The 24069-nt window shown below is 39.7% G+C and overlaps 1 protein-coding gene across 3 annotated transcripts in view; it reads left to right on the top strand.

The window, feature by feature from the left end:
* The first annotated feature begins 162 nt into the window (after positions 1 to 162).
* LIN9 (lin-9 DREAM MuvB core complex component) overlaps positions 163 to 24069 on the top strand; it is a 40072-nt gene continuing 16165 nt past the window's right edge. The window contains exons 1-6 of one of the 3 annotated variants that reach the window (XM_040552570.1): positions 163 to 265; positions 11458 to 11490; positions 12578 to 12672; positions 16167 to 16271; positions 18142 to 18275; positions 20895 to 21020. In XM_040552570.1, the coding sequence (XP_040408504.1) occupies positions 187 to 265; positions 11458 to 11490; positions 12578 to 12672; positions 16167 to 16271; positions 18142 to 18275; positions 20895 to 21020 (572 nt within the window). In that variant the 5' untranslated portion in view covers positions 163 to 186. Of the gene's footprint in view, positions 266 to 11457; positions 11491 to 12577; positions 12673 to 16166; positions 16282 to 18141; positions 18276 to 20894; positions 21021 to 24069 lie in introns of those variants that run through there. The other 2 variants (XM_040552571.1, XM_040552573.1) reach the window with 2 other exon arrangements.

Below are 24069 nucleotides of genomic sequence, written 5' to 3'. Positions count from 1 at the left end.
AGCCTTGAGCCTCGGAGCGCCGTGAGGAGGGGCGGGCACGGCGCCGCCTCACCCGCCCCGGCGGCTGCTGAGGGCTGCGGGCGGGCGGCCGTTACCGCCCCGCGCACGCGCCGCCGCCGCCACCCCGCGCGCCTCGCCCGCGATCGGCGGCGCCGCCCCGCGCAAGGCCCCGTCTCCTCCCCCACAATGCCCCGCGCCAGGCAGCCTTTGAAAAAGCGGCGCGGCTCGTTCAAGATGGCGGAGCTCGATCAGCTGCCTGACGAGAGTGAGTACCCGCACCGCCCCGCGCCGCCCGCACCCGCCGCGCCGCGCCCTGCCGCCGGCTCTTCGCGAGGGCTCGGAGCCCCAGCCCCGGCCTCCTCCCCGGCAGCCGGGCCGCCCGGGCCCCCCGCCGCCGCTGCCGCCCCTCGGCGGCGAGGCCCCGGCCCAGGCGGCGGTGCGGGGAGGGCGGCGAGCGGGGAGCCCCCCCCGGGGGCGCTGGGGCCGGGCCGCCGCCGCCCCGTCAGGGCTGGGTGCGGCGGTGGGGCCGGGCGGCGCTGCCCTGCCCTGCCCTGCCCTGCCCTGCCCTGCCCCTGCCGTGAGGGCGGCGGGGCGAGGAGCGCCCTGCCTCCCGCGGCAGCCTGCTGCCCCCGTGCCCTCTGCCGTGCTGGGGGCAGGAGGGGGAACGGGTCCGTAACGTGTGGTGTGGGAGCACCTCTGAAAGGCCGAGGGTAGGGCATGGCCCTAGGGGGCACTGGTAAATCCCGAGGGGAGAGCTCCCAGGCTCTGTATTGCGTGTGAATGGTGAAAGCAAGTCACGTAGGAAGAGAGTACAAAAATACATGTGTGTCTACATACAGACCCATATGCCTACATAGTGTTTTTAAGTGTATTTTCAACATACACAAGGGTTAGGTAAAAACATGCATATATAAGATACACATTTCTGTATACAGGGATTAACGCACAATGTACATAATATGTTACATAATATACAATAGGTGTTGCAGAAGAGGAAATTTTCAATGTAAAATGTGTCTACCGGCATGTGTTCTTAGAGAGAATACAGTAGAATTTAGGAAGGCTGAGTTCTGCAAGTGAGTAACTGGAGGTGCTGGTGTGCCAGAAAGAAGAGAATATGAAGGGAGAAGGGGGTACGTAAAGGAGAAATTGTTTGTAACTTAACCCACTTTATTTGTATTCTCCAGTGGCATTCAAAGTAATCAGTGGGGCGGTTTCTGTGTGCTGTGGATTCTAGTTTTAACTTCTACCATATGCCATAAGGCACCTACACTGCTGCTTTATGGGGGCTGGGGGAAACACCCTGCCGCCAGGGTTCCTTAATACCTAGCAGTGGCTGAGCAGGGCCCTAAGCTGACTTAAAGGGTATTAAAAAATACGTTTTTTAGCCCTTTCTGTACTGCAGTTTTTGCTTTACCCTATTTACAGGTATTTTGGGATCCTTTTCTTTCTAGTGATATGGTAAGTAGGAGCTGTGATCCTCACTCAGTCTGAGAAACCACAGGACAGGGAACGGTGTGAAATCAACAACTGAAATCTGTTGTATGCTGTTATAATCGCTGCTGTATTTTAAGTTCTGGCGCTTATAGCTGAAGACAGCGTCTGTGTAAAGGAGATTCAGAGGATGACAGAGGAAAGGATGGGCTTTGTGAGAGGCAGTTTGGAAGGCTGAGATGGCTTATCTTACAGAGATGGCGCATGAGATGGAAGTAATAACTGAGGTGGAAAGGACTGAGCAAATGTGAATGCGTTGCCTACGTAGAACACAGCTGCACACCTGCGTGCAGGTCATGCATATTGATACTCGCAGATGTTATTTCTGTATTACTATTTACACAAATGTTTCCTTCAGACTAGTACTTCAGTATTTTTGCAAGATAAGTGGCGTTACTGTTGGAGGTTTTTTTCAGCATCTTCATCAGCTCCAGAAAGTATGCATCTTACAGCACTGACTTTCAGGCTCACTCATGAGATATTTGTATACCGTTTACATGTGATATTCATACTAACTTATACAGGAAGATTCCTACGTTAATCGCTGTGGTAGAGTGTTACAATACGCTGTATATCTGCACTTGCTTATTCACGTAGAACACAGCCCTGTGTGCATTTCATTACAAATGAGCTAGTATATATTGCAATTGCTTAATATGGAAAAATAAATGTTACATCACACCCCTCCTGTTAACACCAAATGGTAGTCATCTTGAGCACTGTCAGCTCTATGAGCGCGCTGTGGTGGTTTGGAATTATTTTGGCATGGAATTGGTTATGTGTGAATATGGATCTGGATATTCACAAGAGTTCTCCGGAGAGAAGTACCTTCTGTTGGAAGTGACGTGGAGTAGGGTAAGATCAGGCAGAGAAAGGTCTGCCTCACATCTGGTTTTATGGCCTCTATTTTTCTGAGGGGAAAAATAATTCACTTGTTTGTGTGTGAAGATTTTGTTGTATTGATATGCGTGGGGAATCCATTGTCATTCATTTAATTAGAACACAAAGGTGGATTTACAGGTGAAGGGCTTTTTCCTGAAAGGCTTGACACGGTACTCTTGTAAGATTACGTAGACAATAGTCATGACGTAGTTGAATTTTGATAATGGATTTCAGTTTAATAATTTTAAGTCTATAAAGAAAATTACTCTGAGTAATTGCTAAATCATTCAGCAATTTAGGAAAGTGTATAGACTAATAACCATTTGTTTGTAAAAGTTATTCTGACAGTGGCTTTTCCAAAAAATGAAAAATAAAAATCACTTGGGGCATCTAAGAAGTTTTATATTTCTTTCAGGATTTGTCATTTGCTTTCTGTTGTCCTGTACGTTAGCTGTAGCACATCTCTACTTACGTGAAGCTCTGTAAAACTTTAAATGAAGCTGCAAATGTGTGTCAAACTGAAACTAGGGCATTTAATAGTTTTGATAAATGTATGTACAACAAGGCAGATTTATGTTTTTAGTGACACTGTTTTGTGCATCACCATGCAAGCTCGTGAATATGTGAACTGCTTCTGTAACAGAAGAGTCTTAGTGAGAGATGGCCCGGAGTTGAAATCTTGCTTCTGACTGCACGGCATGGATCTTTGTTACAGCTCCGACAACTGTGAGGAGAAAAACTCTTTCCTTTGTGGCATGTGTCGTTGTTTTAGCCAAATAGACTTATGAAGGATCATCATAAATTACTGATAGAGTGGACGATCTCGATTTGGTACAGCTCAGTCGTGTGCTGTACCATGTTTAGAATGTGGCTAATGCAAATCATAGGCCAACTAAGAGAACCACAATTTGTAATTAGCAGCAATTTATTGCTTATTGGATTTACTCTCCATCCTCACTAGAATGGACAGTGTTTAAGTTGCTGTTCCTACTTCTGTCATACCCATGTTCCAGGGAAGGTACCATGTGTTTCGTGAAGTTAACTTAAAGGTGGCAAAGAGAATAAAAAACTTATGTTGCCTACAGCAGCACCAGAAAGGTTTGACAGGTCTGTTGCTCCACCTGTAACAGTTCCTACAATACAGTACGTTGCTCAGTTTCCCTTAGGATTGTGCTGTAGCACAAACCCTTGCCAGCAGTGAGACCATTGGCACATGAAGTGTCTGCCTGGCACACGAAGCAGGCGCACAGTGCATATGTTTTGAAGGCAACAGGTAAATAGGAGCAAGGTCAGCACAGCAGAAGCCAGCATTTGGTGCAAGTAGGGGACGTTTCTCTGCTCTCATCAAATAGAGTGGGAGCTTTCTGGAGTGCTGGTGAACTGCTAGAAACATAGAAGTCTCAAAAAGTGTCTGTCTTGTGCTTTCATCCCTATTCTTAACTCTTTTGGTGAACTGGTTGTTTTCCAGTTACATTGTAATTATTGTTACACCTAGGTCTTTCACTTCCAGTCGTATACTTAAAATGAAGAAACAGACTTTGATAAACTGAGATCAGTTTAACTCTGTCTTCACGTGGCTTTCTGCCTCTAACTTATAAGGGATAATAACAGCGAGCATTGCAAAATTGTTTTTGAAATCTTCCATGGTGATGTAAAAATCAGTCTCTGAAAGAGCTACAATAGTACACAACCATCAAACTTTGAGGTTTTGAGGCCTAATCCCGTGACTTTTCTCTAGCAGAGTTTATAGTCAAGCAGTGGACTGTAATTGAGTTTTCACCTAGAATTATAATTAAATGCAGTGTACTCAGTGACAAGATAACTGAAATTTTGGAGCTCCATTATTCAAACCATGCTACGCTTATAAATCTGATTAAATGGCATTTGCTTTCGGTGTTGTGAAAGCACCTGCTTGCCCTCTGGCAAGCTGCGTGATGCAGCTGAGCGGTGAAGGCGGAGGAAGGGAGCTCACACTAACAACCTAAACAATCAAAATGATAGCAGTGTGTAAGTTCGTATGCAGTTTGTGCCTTTAGTTTAAGCCTTTTCTCACTAGTTTTGCAAGGGGAGAGGGATGCAGTGACCTGGTGTGAAGCAAAGTTCTGTGAAAAAGGAGCAATTTATTGCAAATCTTGTAACAGAGAAATTCCAGATTATTCAAGGTCCCAGTTGCAGAAGTACAAAATACTAGTAATTGGATTCATATTTTGGAGACAAAATTGTTTCTGTAGATCATTGGGTCAGTGCCTTCCTGTGCACAAGTAAAGCTGAACGGAGAGGACCTGCGGAGTTGGTTCCCTAGAAGTCAGATTTGGAAGAAGTGAAAGCAAGCTAAGCTAACTAAAAGATCATCAGCACGGTGCCACCAGTAGGAGCAAGCCACTGAGCTGATAGCGAGTGCTGTGTTTGTCATCTGCAGGTAAACACCACCAAGTGACAGGTGAACCCAAGCAGGAAGCCAGAATGTGGTAACGTTGGGTGGCAAAGTGTTAGCAATGCAAGTACTGAAATGGTACTAGACAGCCAAATATGTACTGGTAGACATTGCTAATGCTGTTTGCAGGGGCTTGTGTTTTAGGACAGGCAGAAGGGAAGGGGGATGTGGATCTTTTATCCCACAGGTGAAGGCTGCAGCACTGGCAAGCACTTGAGGAAGAAATCCTCCTCTACCCCCAGCACACCTCCTAGCTGTGGTTCATGGCGCTGCCCCCTGTGTATGACGCTTCTGAGAAGCTGAGAGAAGGATGGGGCATACGCATTGCTGCTTCGGTTTTCCATTCCTAGGGCAAAGGGGCTGTGAATGCAGCGCCACTCCGGATATTTGAGGCAGAAGCTCAGCAGAGCCTCGAGATTACAGCACTCAGGAGAGGACTCAAGACGTATTTCATGGCTGCGAAGCAGTACCCAGAACTAATCATTTTGGCATTGTTTGTACTGCATACATTCAGAATTGTATATTACCATGGTATCAGCATATTGTCCATCATGAGAATGTAATGTTTCAAAAAGAGTGCTTTGGTGTTGTGGTTGTTATCTGCACAAGTCCTGTAAAGGGATTCACAAGGCTGAAAAAATGGACTTCCCCCCAGAAGTTAAATTAGGATGTGGAAACAGACAAATATCAGTCTGTTAGTGGTCTCATAACATGAGTGAAATGCTGGCCCGTGCTTGAAGCTAAAGTTACTGTTCTTTCATTTATTTATTTACCTCTACAGCAAACCCAAATTTCATGGGGAGCTTTAAAGCTCTCAAACATCATTTTTTTCTATGATGTGTGTGCTTTTAACTTTCTAAGTTTTCCTGAATTTTAGTGGCAAATCATTAGAGATGCTTCCTCTGCTGCGAACAACCTTTGCTGTGCTTGTGCAAGTGAATGATCTCTAGGAGGACTAACGACTTGCTCTGTGAGAAAGGCTGGTGTTTCTCCCCTCTTCTCCACAAGTTTCCACTGTCACACCATTTTTAGAGCCAGCAATGGAGTTTAATTACATCGGTTTTTTGAGGTATTCATGCAATCAGTGTTAAAAAATAACTGCTCACTTGTGCTGAATTGAGACAAAATGGTGTAACAGTCTGGTGAAGAAAGGTTTTACCTTATATTATCACTTACCTGAATAATATAATTACCTGTATCGATTTAGGTATGCTCTTGGAATACCTCTTTGTGCTCACACATTAGTAAAATCAGCACCTATGGGACATCCATTTGGCTATTTCTAACTTCTATTTTCAAAATTATAACCAGCTGTTACAAATTCATTATTAACAAAACCAAACTGAATAATCTTTCACAAATGTAATCCACTCGGTGTTCCTGTTTAAATGTTAATCTCAGCTGTTGAGAAGTTGTTTAAACTGCTTTGCCTTCATGTTAGTACTGAAAATACACATCAGGGCACCCACAACTGCCCATACTGAATGGCAGTGATGCTCCCTCTCTTTCATTCAGATATGTTTTTTTTCAAATGGGAAGAGGGAATAGGTGCTTGGTTTTAAACTTAAGCTTTTCCCCTTTTCCAAATACTGAAGTCAGATTTCAGTGCTTTTCCTCATGCCTCGCAGCCGATCTTCACATTAAAAAAAAAAATACTATTTAGAGGGCAAGCTATCAGAATTCCTCTTTAAGCCTGTTCATAGCACTTGCAAAGCAGTCAGAGGAGGTGTTTTAGGTTATCTTCATGGCAATATCCATAAGCTGGTGCTTGGAGAGCGAGGCTGGGGCAAGAGAAGTGACTGCTGGAGCGTGGATGGGGCTGGCAGACCAGGTGCTTTGGGACTGGGGGAGCTGTCCCTCGGCATTGCCCCTGCTGCCAGTTTTTCTGTCCAGTCTGGTGTGAAAAAACATAGTCCTTATAGTGTTAAACCTGTCAGACTTAACGTTATTTTAACGTTGATTTTTTATTTGATTCAGTTTTATATGGACTTCCGGAAAATCATTTCTTACTAGAGTTGTAAAAACATAAATACTCTTACTCCTGACTCTTTAGGTACTAATAAGTTCCCTGTTATGAGACTATTAAATGCCTTGCAATCTGTAACAGTTGGTTTTACTGCACGTCTGTGGTGCGTATATTCTACAGATTTTTTTTTTAAGGCCAGAAAAGGCCATTGTGTTTGGAATATAAGTGCATCAGTTCTGTGTTTCCCTTTTCTACTACACTTTTCCCTTTAAAAGTAGATGTGAATTTGATTTAAAGATTTCAAATGGTAGGGAGTCCATGTTGCCCTTCCTTAGCATAGTTAGTACAAAAAGTGGCAAACTTTGGCATTTGTTGCTAATCCAAACTTACCCGATGTCATCTTTCAACAGATAAATCTATTTACATCTTTCCTTGTAAGAGAAGGCTGCAGAGCTATTTCTGATCTGAATTCTCTTTCTCTGTAGATATTTGCAGTCACTACAGATCTTGACCTTCTTTGGGAAGAACAAGATTGGGTGGATCTTGACTTTTTTGCATGAAGGCATGTCTTCAGAGCTTCCAGTCTTCCTCCTAGCTCTGTGCAGAATCCTCTCCCAATTTTTCAAACTGTCAAATATGGACACTGTGTTCAAGTAATGCATTTACTAGCAATGTAAGCAAAGCAATAAAACCATAGAATGGTTTGGGTTGGAAGGCACCTTAAAGAGGAGCTGAAACAAATTGCAAAAATAATGTTATGTAATCACCATCAAAGGAAAAATAGACTCTGAGAACCATGGTAAGCAGAGAAGCGAATAGGAAGCTGTGATGTTTTTGCTTCATTGTAGAATATCTTTCTGCAGATTTTCTGATGAAATACAAACAGCCAAGTGCAGCGATAAGTGAAGCTGGAGCGCAGTCCAGTCAGTGGCTGGTCACCAGTGGTATTCCCCAGGGCTCACTGCTGGGCATGGTTTTGCTTAAAGTTTTTATCTGTGATCCGAATGAGAGGATCAAGTGCACACGTAGTAAGCTCGCAGATGATACCGAGTTAGGTGGGAGTGTTGAGCTGTTGGAGGGCAGGAAGACTCTGTGGAGGGACCTGGACAGGTTAGATCAATGGGCCAGGTTCAGCTGCGTGACATCCAGCAAGGCGAAGTGTTTGGGTCATACCCCTGCACTTGGGTCGTAACAACCCTATGCAGTGATAACAGGCTTGGGGAAGAGTGGCTGGAAAGTTGCCCTGCAGAAAAAGACCTGGGGCATTGGTTGACAGCTGGCTAACGTGAGCTAGCAGTGTGCTCAGGTGGCCAAGAAGGCCAGTGGCATGCTGGCTTGTATCAAAAGTGGTGTGGCCAGCAGGACCAGGGAAATAAAAAGGATAAAAATAAAAAAAAAGCCAACCAGGATACGGTTGGCTTTCTGGGCTGCAAGCGCACATTGCTGGCTCATGTTGAGCTTTTCACCAACACCCCCAAGTCCTTCTCCTTAGGGCTGCTCTCTATCCGCTCATAGCCCATCCTATATTCATGTTGGATTGCCCTGACCCAGGTGCAGGACTTTGCACTGTAAGAGGTTTGCATGTTCCCAGCCCTCAAGCCTGCCTAGGTCCCTCTGGATGGCATCCCTTCCCTCCAGCGCGTTCGCTGCACCACACAGCTCGGTGTCATCAGCAAACTTGCTGAGGGTGTGCTCAGCCCCACTGTCCTATACTCAGCAGGGTACTAAAACACATCTAAGCCACTCACACAGTTCACAATGGAATAACATGACCATGTAGGCTATTGAAAGCAGACCTCCTAACTTCTGCTCCACTGCTGGGGTCAGTTGCCTGTACTTCCACCTTAGGCTGAGGTTTTCTTACTTTCAGTATTGAGTCGCTTCCATGATGATCTGAACCGGGAGGAGCTAGAATTAGATTTTGGTTGTAACATCCAATGCGATGGATAGGCCTTCTTTCATCCTTTCCACCCATTTCTTAAGTGTTTGATGTTTGTACAAATGAGATGTCATTGTTATAATAGGTATTTACATTCAAGCACATGTTTAGATTCTGCTTTAATCTTTGTCTGTATAATTAAAATGCTGTTTAAAAAGACTGATTATGTATTTGTTGTTCAGAACAGAAGGAGTGTATAAAATCAGTGGTATTTAATGTGGGGTCGCGCTACTATAAATCCAACAATTCTTCTAACTAAAACTTAGGATAGTTTTTAAAAAGTTAATGTATTCTGAATCACTGCAATTTTTATAGTTTCTGAAATGCTTTTATCTGCGTTAAATATTGAATATGTTTTATCGTAACTCATTATTGCGCAGAAGATCATCCTAGTTTTTGTTTTTGTGGCCCTGCTTGTACGTAAAATACTGCCAAACTAAATGGAAAACGCAGGGGAATGTACAGTTTTCCTTGAAGTTTGATAAGATAATGAACTTTATTTGGACGCTCGTATTTCTAAATAAAGATTCCCTTTTCTGTTTAGATTACTTCATTTGCAGGTTAAGTGGGGAAAAAAAATGAAAATTGTCTTAAGTATGCATCTGCTGAGGATTTTGGTTATGGGGCAACTTACTGATTCCTAGCTATGCCAAGTGGATAAGACCTTGGCAGCTAATGGTGTTTGGAGTGGTAATCTTACAAAGCTGGAAGATAGCACAGTAGCATTCTGATGTCCATCACTTCTCCACCTGTTGATTTTGATGCCAGTCATTTAATGCCCTGTTCTACTGACCATCATCAGTCTTACCAGTGAAGCACCGAACTTTGATGGTTAGCAATCTCAGGTACTTCACCTATGAGACTGAATCCCCTTGTAGCAGCTTTGCTGCCTCTTGCTGAATTTTTTCGTTTTTGTTGTTGACAAATTAAACTTTGACTGAATTGATTTAATGTCATTCATATGAGGAAGATGGTCAGAAAAAGGAAATTATTGTGTGTTGAGGTGAGATGCCTGAGACTTTTCAGATTAGTGTTCCATTTTGAGAAGCCAGCATCTTCTCCATCTAACAGTACTGATGATAACAGCTTTTGCCTCTCTATCCTCAATGACGTGTACTTTCCCCCCATGTTTTTAAACTGTGAGTATTTAGTAATCCCTGCACAAATTTCCCACCATCCCTTACACGATTTTTTGGGGGGAGGATACAGGTTTCTTCAGCGGCCGTTACGTGACTTGTACTGTTCGGAACTGTGTTCCTAGTGAATAGCAGGGTATCTGTGTATTTATGCAAGCACGGTGTATGGCATGTGTTATTAGTATGAAATACTTGAAAAGAAAAAAAAAATGTCCACGATGGCTTTAATTAATCCTGTAATATCTTTGAGGTATAAATCAATAGTACCATGCCACACCTCCGTTACAAGAGCTGAATTCACTGTGAACAAGGTCACCATAGAAGCGAGTTCCTGTACCAGCCACTTTTAGGCCTCCAAACCGTCAAAGGTGATATATCAGAACAGAAATGCGTAGGAAGGGCAACAGTACAGCCCAGGTCTGTCACCTTATTTCTGACATTTAATCCCATGTGTAATAGCCATGTTAGATTTGAACAGCTTGGAAGACACTGGGATGGGGCCCTCTAAGCCATCAACGAGTGAAAACTAGTTCAAGTCTATATCTCAAACTCAAGCATATTTTTAACTGTTTGCAATTAATACTTTCATTTTGTATTATTTTTTTCTACACAAAGTACAGTGAGATGGTAGTGAACAAAATATGTTGGAAAAAAATAAGGAAAGTAGGTGTTTTGGTCTTTTTTGTCCTTGCTACACCTGTGTTTTCTTCAAGGGTCCACCCGAAGCCAAAATACTCCATTCTCGTGGAAAGGGGCAATAATTCATTTTTGGCTCTGTGATATTCCCTTGAAAGAGTCCCAGTGAGGGAAGGATCTTTGGCACGATAAAGTTAATGGGTTTAGGACTTAGATACAGAACAGTCGCAAGCAAAGAGATTTTCAGACCTTTGGAGTCAAAATTTCTCATGGAATTTCCAAAGAGAAACTGAAGGAGGAACCTGGGGAAAGTGAGGGGGAGAAGAGGATGCAATGCAAGAATGAAAGGTGTCGCAACAGTGGAACATGCGGGAAGTTAAACCTGATTTGAAAGAAAAGCATGAATGTTGAAGCACCGTCAAGCAGAAATATCTTTCCCTTCTCCTAATATAATTGCTTCAAACAGTTTATTCTTAGAGAGACACTTGCAAATCGCAGAGCGTGAGGGCAGCAGTCAGGCTTGGCTTTGTGCCTTCTGGCCCAAAACCACTGCAGAGGTTTTGCAGGAGCAGTAAAATTCTGAAGGATGTGCTACCCAGTTGGAACAGTGAAAGCAGAATAAAGCTCACACCTGCATTTCTAATGCCCGACTGCTGCATTTCTGTGCAAGGAGTTCCCACCAGGGGGCAACGGGCTAGCCATCTCTCTACTTTTGGTTCAAGCTTAGCTTGCCTAAACTGCAGCTTCCATGGATTTTTTTGGCATTGAAGAATTTTGAATTAGTAGGACAATAAAAAAGTTAATTACTGTATCCTAGTAAATTGTATAATATAGTTACAACTGCATGGGAGCATGTAGATTGGACATGAAGCCCGTTAAGAATCTGCTGTGTTAAATAAAAGCGCTCAGCATTTGTATTCTTTGAAATAACTTATGATTTATGTGGATTTTCTGATGTATTCTATTGCAGGTTCTTCAGCAAAAGCACTTGTGAGCTTGAAAGGTAAGCAACTAATGTTATTTACATGTACAGATGAAACAGCCATGCTGACCCTTAGGCATGCTTAGTTTCTGGCTTCAAAAACTTCAAGAAAATAACACTGAAAAAGTGTTGTTGGTTGTTTTTTTTTGTTTTTTTTTTTTTGGAGGGGGCATAAAATATGATTAGTTTTATTGTGTTTACTTGTTAATTCTGTAGATTGATAATCCTTGGTGGTTGAAACTGCATATGTCGTGGTGTATTTAGACACTAATCTTCTGGGTGGCATTCCTGAAGTGTGTTTCTTCTTAAGTACCTCCTTAGGCGTCAGGTTTGATGAGAAAATTGATGTAATTTTTTTCTGTCTTGAAGATGAGATAGGAGAGATTCTCAGTGAGATCTAAACATGTGACAAAATTTACATTGGGAAGGAAATTCATAAACCCATTGTGTTTTCTGTCAGCAAGTTGTAAACTAACTCAAAAATCTTTTTCTTATATTTTTTATTTGAAATTGTTTTCCTGGACATTACATACAAATTTTGAACACTTACAATCTACCCAACAATAGAAATTTCTTTATATATTATGAGTCTTATATTACACAAGGAAGAAGACATGGTCTGCTGAATCTGTTTTAATTAACATAGCTTATTTCAGTTAAATTTGTTTGACTTGTTGATGTACATTCTATTAATCACTTTTTAAAACGAAGGTAGCCATGTCTTTTAGAGCTTTACCTTCTCCAAGATTCAGTTACAGCCATGATAAAGCTGTCTAGATGCATGTTCCCCTGTAAGTGGAAATAATGGAAGTAACTGATTCCAGCAAAGGAGGTTCCTGAAATCTATTTTTTTCAGGAATAATAAAGTTTTGTTCAAGTTTCTGCTTGTGCTGAAAATTTCTTTCAATTTTTTTAGTTAATGTTCAGAACAATTTAATACAAATATTGAAATCTAAAATCCATTTATAGTTGAACCCAAAGAAGACACTGCAAATAACAAAAGATATATTAGTAGACGATGATGTTATGCTAGCTTTTGGGTAATAGCTCTGTTAAAACACACACGCATATGGCTATGTATATTAATGGCACAAATTCTTCACAACAGAGGGAAGCTTATCCAATTCGTGGAATGAAAAATATAATTCTCTCCAGAAAACACCCATTTGGAAAAGCAAGAATGCTGGTTCTGCTGCGGAAATGGTAAGAAGCAGTAAAAAGACAACTTTTAGATTGGTTAAATACTGTAAAGTTAATCAAATGTAAGGATCAGAAAATTTGAGAATTCATACTTTCATAATCTTAGAATGTTAAACTGTATCCTTCGAAAGCAGTCTACACAGTTTCAGCATGAGTTGAAAGCATTTTTCATAAATGAATAAGCAAACTAAATTGCTGACCTTGTTCAAGATAGCTCATAATCATTTTCTCTCTCTTTTGTCGAGAAAATGTGTGAAACGTCTGTACTGAATCTACAGACCTTGAACGTAAGAAACTCCACTTCTTATCAACCATTTGCTTTATCTCATGAAATCTCTCATTTCTAGAAATCTCTAGAAATCTCTCATTTCTCTCATCTCATTTTGGCTGAGAACTGATGCATAAGGAAAAGGAAGAGAAAACATCAGAGCCCACTTCTATCATTGTGCCTTCTGCGGGAGAGATTTTAATAAAAATAAAGAAATGTTAGGGAAATGTCCTGCAGGGTTCTGAGAGGACTCATAAGGGGACCTTAAGTTAAAGAATGACCTTGGAGTTGGGGAATGAAAGGTAAAGGTAAAGGCCTTGAAGCCTCCAAGGCTTCCCCCATTGTTTAGGTTGACCGTTTCCACCTTTCTGAAACATTCCATTGTCATTTCTTTCCCCAGTGTACCAAGTTCAGACTTTTCTAGATTATTCTGGACTTCCCCTACCTTACCTAGTTACTTGATTTTTGGTTTGGTTTTGCCAACAGCTGTATCACACCTGATGCCTTGTTTGTCTACATATGTATTACTGCGTGCTCTTTCTACAACACCCTGGAGAGTATATGATATGCTCCCTCAACAGCTATGCAGATCTTTCTCCTATGTTCTTTTGGTGCTGCCTTCTTCCACAATAACTGCAACCAACTTGCCAATTCTCACCTGGTTTTTATTCAAATCACAAGTTGTTTGTTTATTATGAACTGCTTGCTTACTCGAAGGGAAGAATTTTGTTTAGAAACTATGGTACTTGCCTGCTCTCCACGTAATCAAAATATCTGAGAAGCATCCAGTAGAGCATTAAGCAACATGGCTAACATCTCCTCCTGTGTAGTTTGTTCTGTGATTTTTATGCCTGAAGAGAGAAACTTACGCAGAGAAGGTATTTATTTTGGTAGGATTCATGCAGGTATATGTTTACATGTTGCTATGTGCTTATGCTGGAGAACTACAAAGGTCTACAAAATGCAGTTCCAGACAGTGACTGGAATTTTGTGGTGGCCCTTACTTCCCGCTGGAATTCACGTTAAGCCATGATATTTGTATCAAAACTTTGTTAGTCTTCAGGTATGCTACCTGTAGGTATTGAAAATAAGGATTCAAACTTCGAATTTGACTCAGTATTCTCTAGAAAGCTGGGACATGATCAGAGGATAGACTGACGTTTTAGCAGTGGCCCATGTTGCAATGTAGTCTTCTATACTAGGTTGAGTTCCATGCACAGTGGAAGTTTTGCAGATATGTTGTACTACCAATTGAAAACTCTTCCCCAAAATGCCTGACCTGTTCAGCTAAGGTAGATGATGCTTCCTTTCAACACCTGTTCTTTTATTCTGCTGTTAGGCACCTGTTATCCAGACTGATAAAAGTTTGTTGTTTTGGATAGTTCCTTGGAATAGAATTTAGGAGCTTTTGTTGGGGGTTATAAAACAGTTCACTTGATCTGTAACATGGCTGTAGTGTAAGGTTGAAGGAACTTTCATGTTTTGTCTAGATGGAGTATTTGTGTTCCTGTGTTGGCACGTGATGTTCATGGGGTATAGTGCCACCAAGACGTTTGTGAGGAAAAAAATGTTGTTCTAGAATCAGCACTTCAAATATCAGGACCAAAATATATTTGCAAATGTTCAAGAGCACCTGACGCCTTGTCCTGTGGGCAGAACTCTGTTATTAAAAAAAAAAAAATATTTGGAGTTTAGTGATGTAAGAGTTTTTATTGTTGAAACAGGTTTGTGGATTTATTTCCTTGCTCAAAAGTTAGAATAGTTCTGACTTTTTTTTTTATGATCATGGTTTTTCAAGGACAGCAGAGATGGTATAAAAGAAAGAAAAAGTTGTAATTGAAATCTAACATTGTTTTTAAGATCTAATAAATTGGAAGAAAAGAACTCAATGCATTCATGTGCAGAGAGAGAAACAGCATCCAGAAAAATTAACATGGTAAACTAATTACTGTGCTAATGTGCTGTGGGCACTGTATGGTTCCCTTGCCAGTGTGCGTCTCTTTTCTGTTTGTAAAGTATACAAGGAATAGGAGTTTCCTTCTTTTGTGTGCTGAATGTTCTTAGGTGTCTAGCACATATATGGCACTGCTGTTACTTAAATACACCAGTGTAATTATATTTATAAAATATGTAGGGCTTATCTGTCATCAGTATTCTTCACGTTTGGGTGCTACAGGTTTCATACCTATGCGGTTTGCATACAGTTTGTAGCATTTCCACCATTTCTACTGAAAGAAGCAAAATCTGCATTTATTTGGCCTTTACTCATCACCTTTGTTAATATTTTGAATTACAAGGAATGCTACGTAGTGCAGTCTTGGAGTTCTGCAAAGGAGAGACATCTCAGTTGTAGCTGGCTCCTGTGCTGGGCCACAAAGTCTTCACTGAAGGGAGAGCTTCCTGCTTTCAGCACTAATAGCCAGTCATAGGTTACTGTTTTGTCCTCGTTGAAAGCTCTTTTTTTGTTGTTGTAGAGTTAAATGCTGTGGAATAACTAAACAGAAGTGGTTGAAAAGGGGGAGACAATTTTCATGACATATATTTGCAATATGATTTCTCATTTTCAGTCAGCCTTCTGATTCTCTTTGAGCTATAACATCTTACCACCACACAAGTAAATTTTAGCATAAATTCTAAATTCTTCTCTCATCTGATGTTTTTATATAACTTATTCAAGCTTTGCTTTCTTCAGCCATTAGCTTCTTAGCATTTTGCAGCGTAGGCATTTTCAGTGAGTTTAAAAATAAATAAATAAATAAAACACTTTATTAGACTCATGAGAAGTTATTGAAAGAAATTTTATATAAAGCTAACATACCAAAACACAGTTTGAATAAACATTTTTACCCCAAATTTAGAACAAACTGCTTGAGAGATGTGCTTATAAACAAGTACTATTTTAAGCTTTGATACAAAAGTGTTTAGACACCTAACTTGTCTGGAAACAAGTGAGAGTCAGGTTCTAAATTCTTCAGTGGAACTGAGCCAGCAGTACAGTAATGGGTTATAGTTAGCACTGGAAAGCCCAGAATCTTAAATTCCTTCCTCTCTTCTTTCAGCCCTTAGGTTTTTAACTGCTAGGAGGCACTATTTATTGTGTACCGTGTGCCTTAAACCCAGTAGGTGTCAAGAGAAAACACGTTCCATTTCTATCACTGTGAATTCTGTGCATGTACAGAGAAATCAGTGTTTTTTTCTTGTAATTCATTCTTAATTTTGATACGTGCAGCCCTTCAGAAATTCAAAACGGAGTCGACTCTTCTGTGAAGAAGATGACAGACAAATAAACACAAGGTCACCCAAAAGAAATCAGAAGGTTGCGATGGTTCCACAGGTACCTACATGTATGCAGATATTTTTTTACCAAAAAGGGGAACAAGCCTATCTGTGTTAGCTGAAGATTAGAATATATTTGCTTTTCAAGTTGCATTATCAGTTTATGAATATGCCTGTGAGGAAAGCTGTTGCTAGGAGTAAGCCACAATTCAAAACAGATTTGTATTTTTTTTCCTCACAACTGGGTTCCTAAGTTTATTTGTGAGAGTACTTGTTCTTTTTGACCCTGGACATAAGCATACAGAGCTAGAAAGCAGTCCGTAATTGCCTATCTGGCTCCTGTGAACAATCATATTCTGTAATCTGCACAAATTTTTTCCACTTCAGTTAAAAACTGACTACGGTTCTTCCACAAACTAACTACATCATTTAGAAGGCTGCTGTAGAACTTTGTGTTTCAATAGGTAGGAACTAGCTTTAGATTAGTAGCCAAAATGTATTCATGGCCATCTGCACCTTCTTGATCCTGTAACGATACTGTCCTCCACTTCAAACAGCTTGGTTTTCTATTCTTCTACTTGTCTACTCCTTGGTATAGCATGAAAGAGCAGCAGTAATTTTTCTCACCCTTTATTTGCTATGTTAGACAGGGCAACATCTCTTTGTCTCAAAGAATTGACTCTGTAATACCTTTGTCATCCAAATCACTTCTCTGTATGTACCGTCACCTTATGAGCCTGGATTTGCCACACCGAAAAGATAGTATTTGAATACTGGTCTTACTTCCTTTCTGAACTGTAGTGCGTAGTGTAGAATAGGGAAGACTTAGCAATTGCTGTTTTGCTGGGTCCGTTTTGTCAGAGATGAGGACCAAGGCATTTTTCTCTTTTGCTACTATGATTTCTTAACAGTAGAAAGGCCTGGTTAATGTCCTAAGCCCAGTTAGTTTGTACTTAAATGTCTGGTTCAGGATGTCTTGTGGATTGCTAGATAAACCTTTGTGAGAGATTGCAGCTACTGTAGCTCACAGATCTTGCCATTGTGCTAGGCTTTGTTTCCTGAAGTTCCAGCAGAAGAAAGTGGAACTGTATCTAGAAGGCAGTACTTCAGCGCAGCAGGAGCCAACAGGATGGCAACTTTATGCTTTATTCTATTATTGCTGCTGCTCAATGTCATTTTTGAGCATTTAGACAAGGATAACAACTAATTATGGCATGGGGACCCAGTTAAACTAATATTCTCGAAAACCTGTTTTTTCGAGTAAGTTTTTCTGTCAGTTAAGATAGCCATCCCTGCAAGGAAATTACAGAATTATTTTTCCACAGTCTTGTTTAAACACAGCATTGTGTAGTATGCATGTGATCTAAGACAAATGCCTTGTTTTTGGATTTATAAAATAGCTTTCAAACCTAGTTAAAACTTGATTATGTCCATGCTAGGTACTCTTCCTTTTTATAAAAAGGCGACACTCTGCTCAGGGCTTTGACTTGATTACATCAAATTAGTAAGAGTGGAATCACTAGTGCAAATGAGGGAGTTGGCGTTGCTGGCATTTGAGTCACCAAATCACACATGCCAACTTGAAACAATGTTCAGTGGTGCCTCAAACATTTGAGGTCTGTGTGTAGTTAGTGCCAATACTGTTGTAGTTTCAATGCTGGAAAATCTTTTCCTTAGAAGAGCTTCACGTAGAGATAATTTATATTGATCCTGTTAAAGTTTGCCATCTGTTTTGATTGCATTGCTGATATAGTGCAGTAAGGACAATTGTACATCTGCAACACAAAAAATTGTCATGAAACAATATGTGCAATGAAGATGTAACAGTTATTAATATATGAATTTTTATCAAGAAAACCTAGTTTAATAATTTGAATATTGAAGAATATTAGACCATGTTTAACTGTTTCCTTTATTTTACTGTATAGAAGTTTAATACAACAATGCCAACGCCAGACAAGAAGGCATCACAGAAGATTGGTTTACGGCTTCGTAACCTGCTCAAACTTCCTAAAGCTCACAAGTGGTGCATATATGAATGGTTCTACTCAAATATAGATAAGTATGTATTCTTTATATAATTATATTATTAGTATAAGAACAAGTAGTTTTCTGAAATTGAGCTACAATTTTCCATATACTGGTTAAACATGCCAAAGTTCATTCTTAAATTTTTAGATCTTGAAAAATTTTTTTGTTTGTTTTTATAATGAGCAACCTACTTGGGTAGCTCTTTTAGTCTTCTATGGAATGTCTTCCTTCATGGAAATATTTTTCTTTTTATGATCTCTGCCTCTACCAAATAGAAGATTTTATTCATGTACTTTTATCTTCTGAAGCCTGAAGTTATCAGAACACTTTAGCTTTTGTGAGCCCTTGGATCAGTGGTACTCAATGGAGATGGAAAGGAGACTGCTTCTTTGTAAGATACTGCTTCCCTGAAAGTTATACATTTTTATTTTGTATATTTATTTCCCATTATCCTGTTTTTACTGTGATCACTAACAGAGTGCTGGGTTATGACTATTCAGGTCACCTCTACATGTCAGATCTTTCCTGGATCTCCTAATCTATAGCGCTCAGATTGTTTCCACAGTCTGTACTTCAGTCTTTTGGCACTTGTTCTCTTAACACCAGTGGCAAGGTGGTATGAATTGTTTGAAAGAACCATTTTAATTTAGTCCCTAATCACGTAAAAACTAAAAATTCTAAAATGTAAAAATTGTTACTGGTTGACTAATATATGAAACGCTAACATTCAATATTCAAAAGGATGGCTTCAGAGTTTACAAGCATTCTTTTCCAGAATTTTTTCATAATAAAATAATTACTGTTCTTTTTTCCTATTTTAATCAGTATTACTGTAGCTCTTTTCCTTCAGCAGCCAGTCATAGCAACAGAAGAACATTTTAGGATATGTTTACCTCAAGCAGAAAAACTGCATGTTCATTTTAGTTTATTTATAATTTTTCTGTGGAAGTTCTTTTGAAAGAAGTAGTCTTTACATACTTTTTTTTCCCCCTTGGTCTTATTTGGAAAACAAACAAACAAAAACCTTATTATTCCTAGTAGTAATTTTAATATCTGATGCTTATAATTTTGATATTTATAACAGTCCAAGAACTTTTTTTTTTCTCAAATAATTGTCTGTGGAGCTTTAGGTCTATCAGTAAACTAAAATTTGTATTTAGTGGGTGACTCTAAAAACCTTTTTGATAGTTATCTTACATTACAAGCATACACTGGTATGATTATGTTAAGATATAGTATAGCTTACTAAGAAAGTACATATCTGCAGAAGAAAAACTGATTTATGTTGCGAGTGATACGATCTAGACAATATGAAGCACAGAAGAGTTTAAAGCATAGAGCTGTCAGCTGATGAAATACAGCACTCTACAAAGCTCAACGTATTTTAATCAAATCTTATTCTCAATTGACATCATCTATTTAAATGCCTGCCATAAGTTTTAAAAATATTTTAATGTATCAAGCTATCATCTGATTATATATCATCTGTGATTATTAGATTATTGAGGCTGTTTCAGTTGGATTCTGTCTACAATGCTATATGTAGGATGGTTTCCTGTAAGCTTCTGACACACCTAGAGACATCTAAAGAACAGCTTACTACCACAGTGGTCATAGACCCCCCCCAGAACCAGATACAGCTATAGCTTGCTTACACCACATCGCAGACCTTCCAGTCTTATCAATGTGTTTATAGTTCACCTGTTTAAAGTCAAGTGATAGTTTAAAAAAAATCAAATACAGATTTTCTCTTAAAAAAAAAAAAGTTGTTCTTTACAACTTTCTTAGATGCTAATGTTAAAGACACTAAAACTAGATAAAATAAAACCTTTATACACTTATCTTTTTCTTGAGCGCCATTGATCATCCTTAGCAGTTTACTGTCATTTCATGCCACAGTTGCAGATCCTTTTACTGTAAAAATACTCTCTTCCATTCTTGCCTGAGTTTCCTTATCTCCATGAACCTTCCCTCTCTCCTGACACCTGACACATTCAGTTGAAAGTGGTGTTGCTTCCAAGATCCTCTCTCTTTGGGATATTTCCCTCTTAAACCCCAGTACCCTGTAGAGAATACAGGAAAGTGGCTTTACCTAGGATGCAGTTATTCTCTTGTTCTTACCAGGTGAGATTTATTTCACTTGCTATGGTCTTTAATCATTAACCTATTAGGCAGGCATATCCATTGCTGCTCCCTTGTCTCCTCAGCCCAAGAAGAATGTGGTACTACAAAGTAAAAGACAGTCATAAAACATAAGGTATATCATTGTGTTATGATAGGTCATAGCATCAAAGAAAAATTCATAACTTGTGTAGGTAGGTTCTCTAAACTGTCACTTCTGTAATGGTGATCCTCTGCTTTATCATGGAGCCACGCTGTGGTAGAATAAAAGTCTCCTGTATAGCTACTGACAATGACAAGTTGGCTCAATTTCCTGTATTTTTGGAACCCTCTGTTGAAAATCTGGTTTATAATTGAATGAATTTATGAAAAGGCTACTATTTTTCTATTCCTCAGTACCACCCTGCACCTATTGTCCTTTCCTTTACTCTTAATACCTCACCATATGTTTATGGTTTCCTTTAGTGGGTTGCAGTACTTTCATGACACTTCATTGGCTTTGCTGAAGTTTCTTTTGATGTTTTAACAGACCACTATTTGAAGGAGATAATGATTTCTGTGTATGCCTGAAAGAATCCTTTCCAAACTTGAAAACCAGAAAATTGACGAGAGTAGAGTGGGGAAAAATCAGACGATTGATGGGAAAACCACGGAGGTAATTTTCTCCCCCTACCTCTCCCTTTCCCTCACCCTTTCCCTTTCCCTCTCTCTTCCTCTTCAGTCAACGATTACATGTAGTTTTCATGTTACCTGAATTGTTCTTTTTTGAATTATTTTGCATGCAGGTAGTAAAGCTAAATAATAGCTGAGTGTAGAACAACTTTGTATTGAAATGGTTTTCTCTGAGTGCGCACACTGCTTCCCACCCCCCTCCCATTCCTTGTGTGTATGTGTGTTCAGTCCATGCAGTTCTGATGAGCCTGTACTTTAAATGTTCTCTTCCCATCCTAGATAACTTGAGTGTTCAAGCTAGCCTATGTTGAAATTATTACTCTATCTTCCATGTTGCATTGCTTCCTGGCATGAAGCCAGGCCAATTTTCCACTGCATGTTTTTTGGATATAACTAGCTCTTGGTAGGGAGAACAAATGCATGTTTTCTTCTCATTTTTTTAATTGTTTTTTAAACCATTTTTTAAGATCCTCAACTTCTCCTGGCTGTCAAAACAGGGGCGGGGAAAGTCACCCATATAATATTGAACATCACAGATGAGAATCCAGAGTTGAATGAAAAGCATATTTTTTTCTCTGATTAAGAATTCTTAGATTTTAAACCCAATGATTCAGTTCAGTCTTTTCACAGAATCTATACAATTTAGGATAGAGAAGAGAAAGCTCAGGGGGGATCTCATCTGTGTGTATAAATCCCTCAAGGGAAGGTGAAAGGACAGGCTCTTTTCAGTGATGTCTAGAGACAGGGTAAGAAGCAGTGGGCACAAACTGAAACACAGGGGAGGGTGCTGTCTGAATGTAAGGAATCAGATTTTTACCGTGAGGGTGATTGAGCACTGGAACAGGTTGATGAGAGAAGCTGTGGAGTCTCCCACCTTGGAGTTACTCAAAGGCCATTTGGATGTGGTCATGAGCAACCTGCTCTCAGTGTTCCTGTTTGAACAGGGGAGTTGGACCAAGTAACTTCCAAAGATCCCTTCCAAGCTCAACCAGTCTGTGACTCCCTAAATTCTTTAAGATCAGGAGAAAAAAATGTGCAAGTAGTGTTCAGGTAAGAAAAGACTGGTTTATTTATATAAATTACTAAATATGCAAACTAAAGCACTGAATCAATTTCATAGATCACTGTATCGAGTCAGATCGTATTTTGTCTGATGGAGGCTATTTAATCTTACATGACCGTAAACAGCTTTACATAATTATAAATGCTACTGTGTGGAAGGCAGCAGAGCCACCTTAAAAATAGCTCCTTTTGGAATGGTGTTCATATCATTTAAGCTTAATTGTGAGTTTTTAGTTCTTCTATCATTATGCTTCCCACTGAGAGGGAGTTGGTGTAGCTGGAGCTTAAATCATCATGTACTCTTATTCATTTGACTTTTGCCAAAAGTAAGTACCACTATATAATAGATGTATATACTTTTTTTTGTTAAGCTGTCGTATAGTCTTTTTTTTTTTTTTTTTTTGAAAAGAGAGCCTCATGCTTAAGAAGCCACAGTTCTAAATGGTCAGGAAGTTCTTTTACATCAATTCTAAACTACAAGCACTTGACTGGATGTAGAGTCTGTTTTTGTTTGTTAACCAAAAGATTATGAGATCTTGCTTTTTGTCAGCCTAAAATAGGCATTTGTTTGTTTTTCATTTCTTTAATAATTAAAAATAAAGAAATACTGGCAACATTTTTCAAGATCTCTGGAGAAGTCCTTGGGTTCAGTTATAACAGGTTTTGAATGATTCTATATCAGTTGAATGCTTTTTCAAGACAGTTTTCATCTAGTTCTAGAGGAAAGTCTTTTGACATTACTATTCTGTTAGAAATGTCTTGTCTGTCCTCGGTCATATGCAAGTAAGGCAAATTCCATGGCCATACCAGTATCTTCCCTGGAGGGAGGAAAAAACATACGACATATTACATTCACAGTGTTAATGGCAGAGAGAATAATAGTTTCTCTGTGTGATAGCTATGCACATGGTTGTCTTTCTTCTTCTTCCATTTTGTGTTAAATATATTGTAATATTTTCTTATGTCTGCTGCTACTTTAAATGTCCTATCACACCAGCAACAGTGTGGTTGGTTGGCACAACAGTATTCTTCCTGGGAGCCTGCAAAGCTTGTAAGATTCCAGTAGACTCTGGGGAAAGATATACTCCAAGAAAAGGAAGAGGTAATAGTTAGTCTTGTCTACTCTATATAAATTTCAGTGGGGTTGCGAAATAGGAATGGATGTGAATTAAGCTTAGATATGCCTGTCCTGACATTGTATGATGGTGATGATTCCCGTGTTCAAACTTTTGTGACCAAGGTAGAAGCCTAAAAGAGTGTTCAACCTCTTAAATAAGTCTCTGTGGAAAACTAAAGAGGTTGCAATGTGATCTCTACCATAGTTTTCACCTTCATTTTTTTTCATAGGAATGGTACAAAGATGAGAGGACCTTTTTAAAGGACATTTTGAGGGAGAAGGGCTTGGAGACTTCCTATAACAGAAGGCAGAAATACATTGCAAATACTTTCTACCTCCATGACCCACAGTATTTGGGAAAGAGTCTGTTTGAGAACATCTGGGCTAGTAGAGAAACATTCGTAACGTTTATGTTGTAGGGCCTTCAGTGTCATTGATTACGTCTATTCTTGGCCCTTTTTTCTCCTCCCTTTTTTTTTTTTGTCTTGCTGTGATTAGTCACTGTTCTCCTCAATGGAATTGAAATGCCCTGACCTGCATTTTGCTACTTGACATTTAGAGCACATGACAAGCCCCATTTCACACTTGTTCCACCCCAGTAGTAAATACGGGGCAAATAATGTCTTTAAATAGCAATATCCAAATAAGCTTTGCATAAATCCCCCAACCACCATATATCTCTACTATATCCTTTCCAGATAGTTTGAATTTCTAATGAGGATCACTAGGCAATACACAACTCCAAGGTAAATTCATTCTGCTCTTCAATGGTAAACCAGTGAGTGGACACACCCCCACAATTGCTCAATCTACTATATGTTTATAGACTATACAACAAATAGGGATTTGAAAA

Source organism: Cygnus olor, chromosome 3 (genome assembly GCF_009769625.2).
Source record: "Cygnus olor isolate bCygOlo1 chromosome 3, bCygOlo1.pri.v2, whole genome shotgun sequence".
NCBI classification, from domain to species: Eukaryota; Metazoa; Chordata; class Aves; order Anseriformes; family Anatidae; genus Cygnus; species Cygnus olor.
This window is presented reverse-complemented; position numbering and strand designations above follow the sequence as displayed.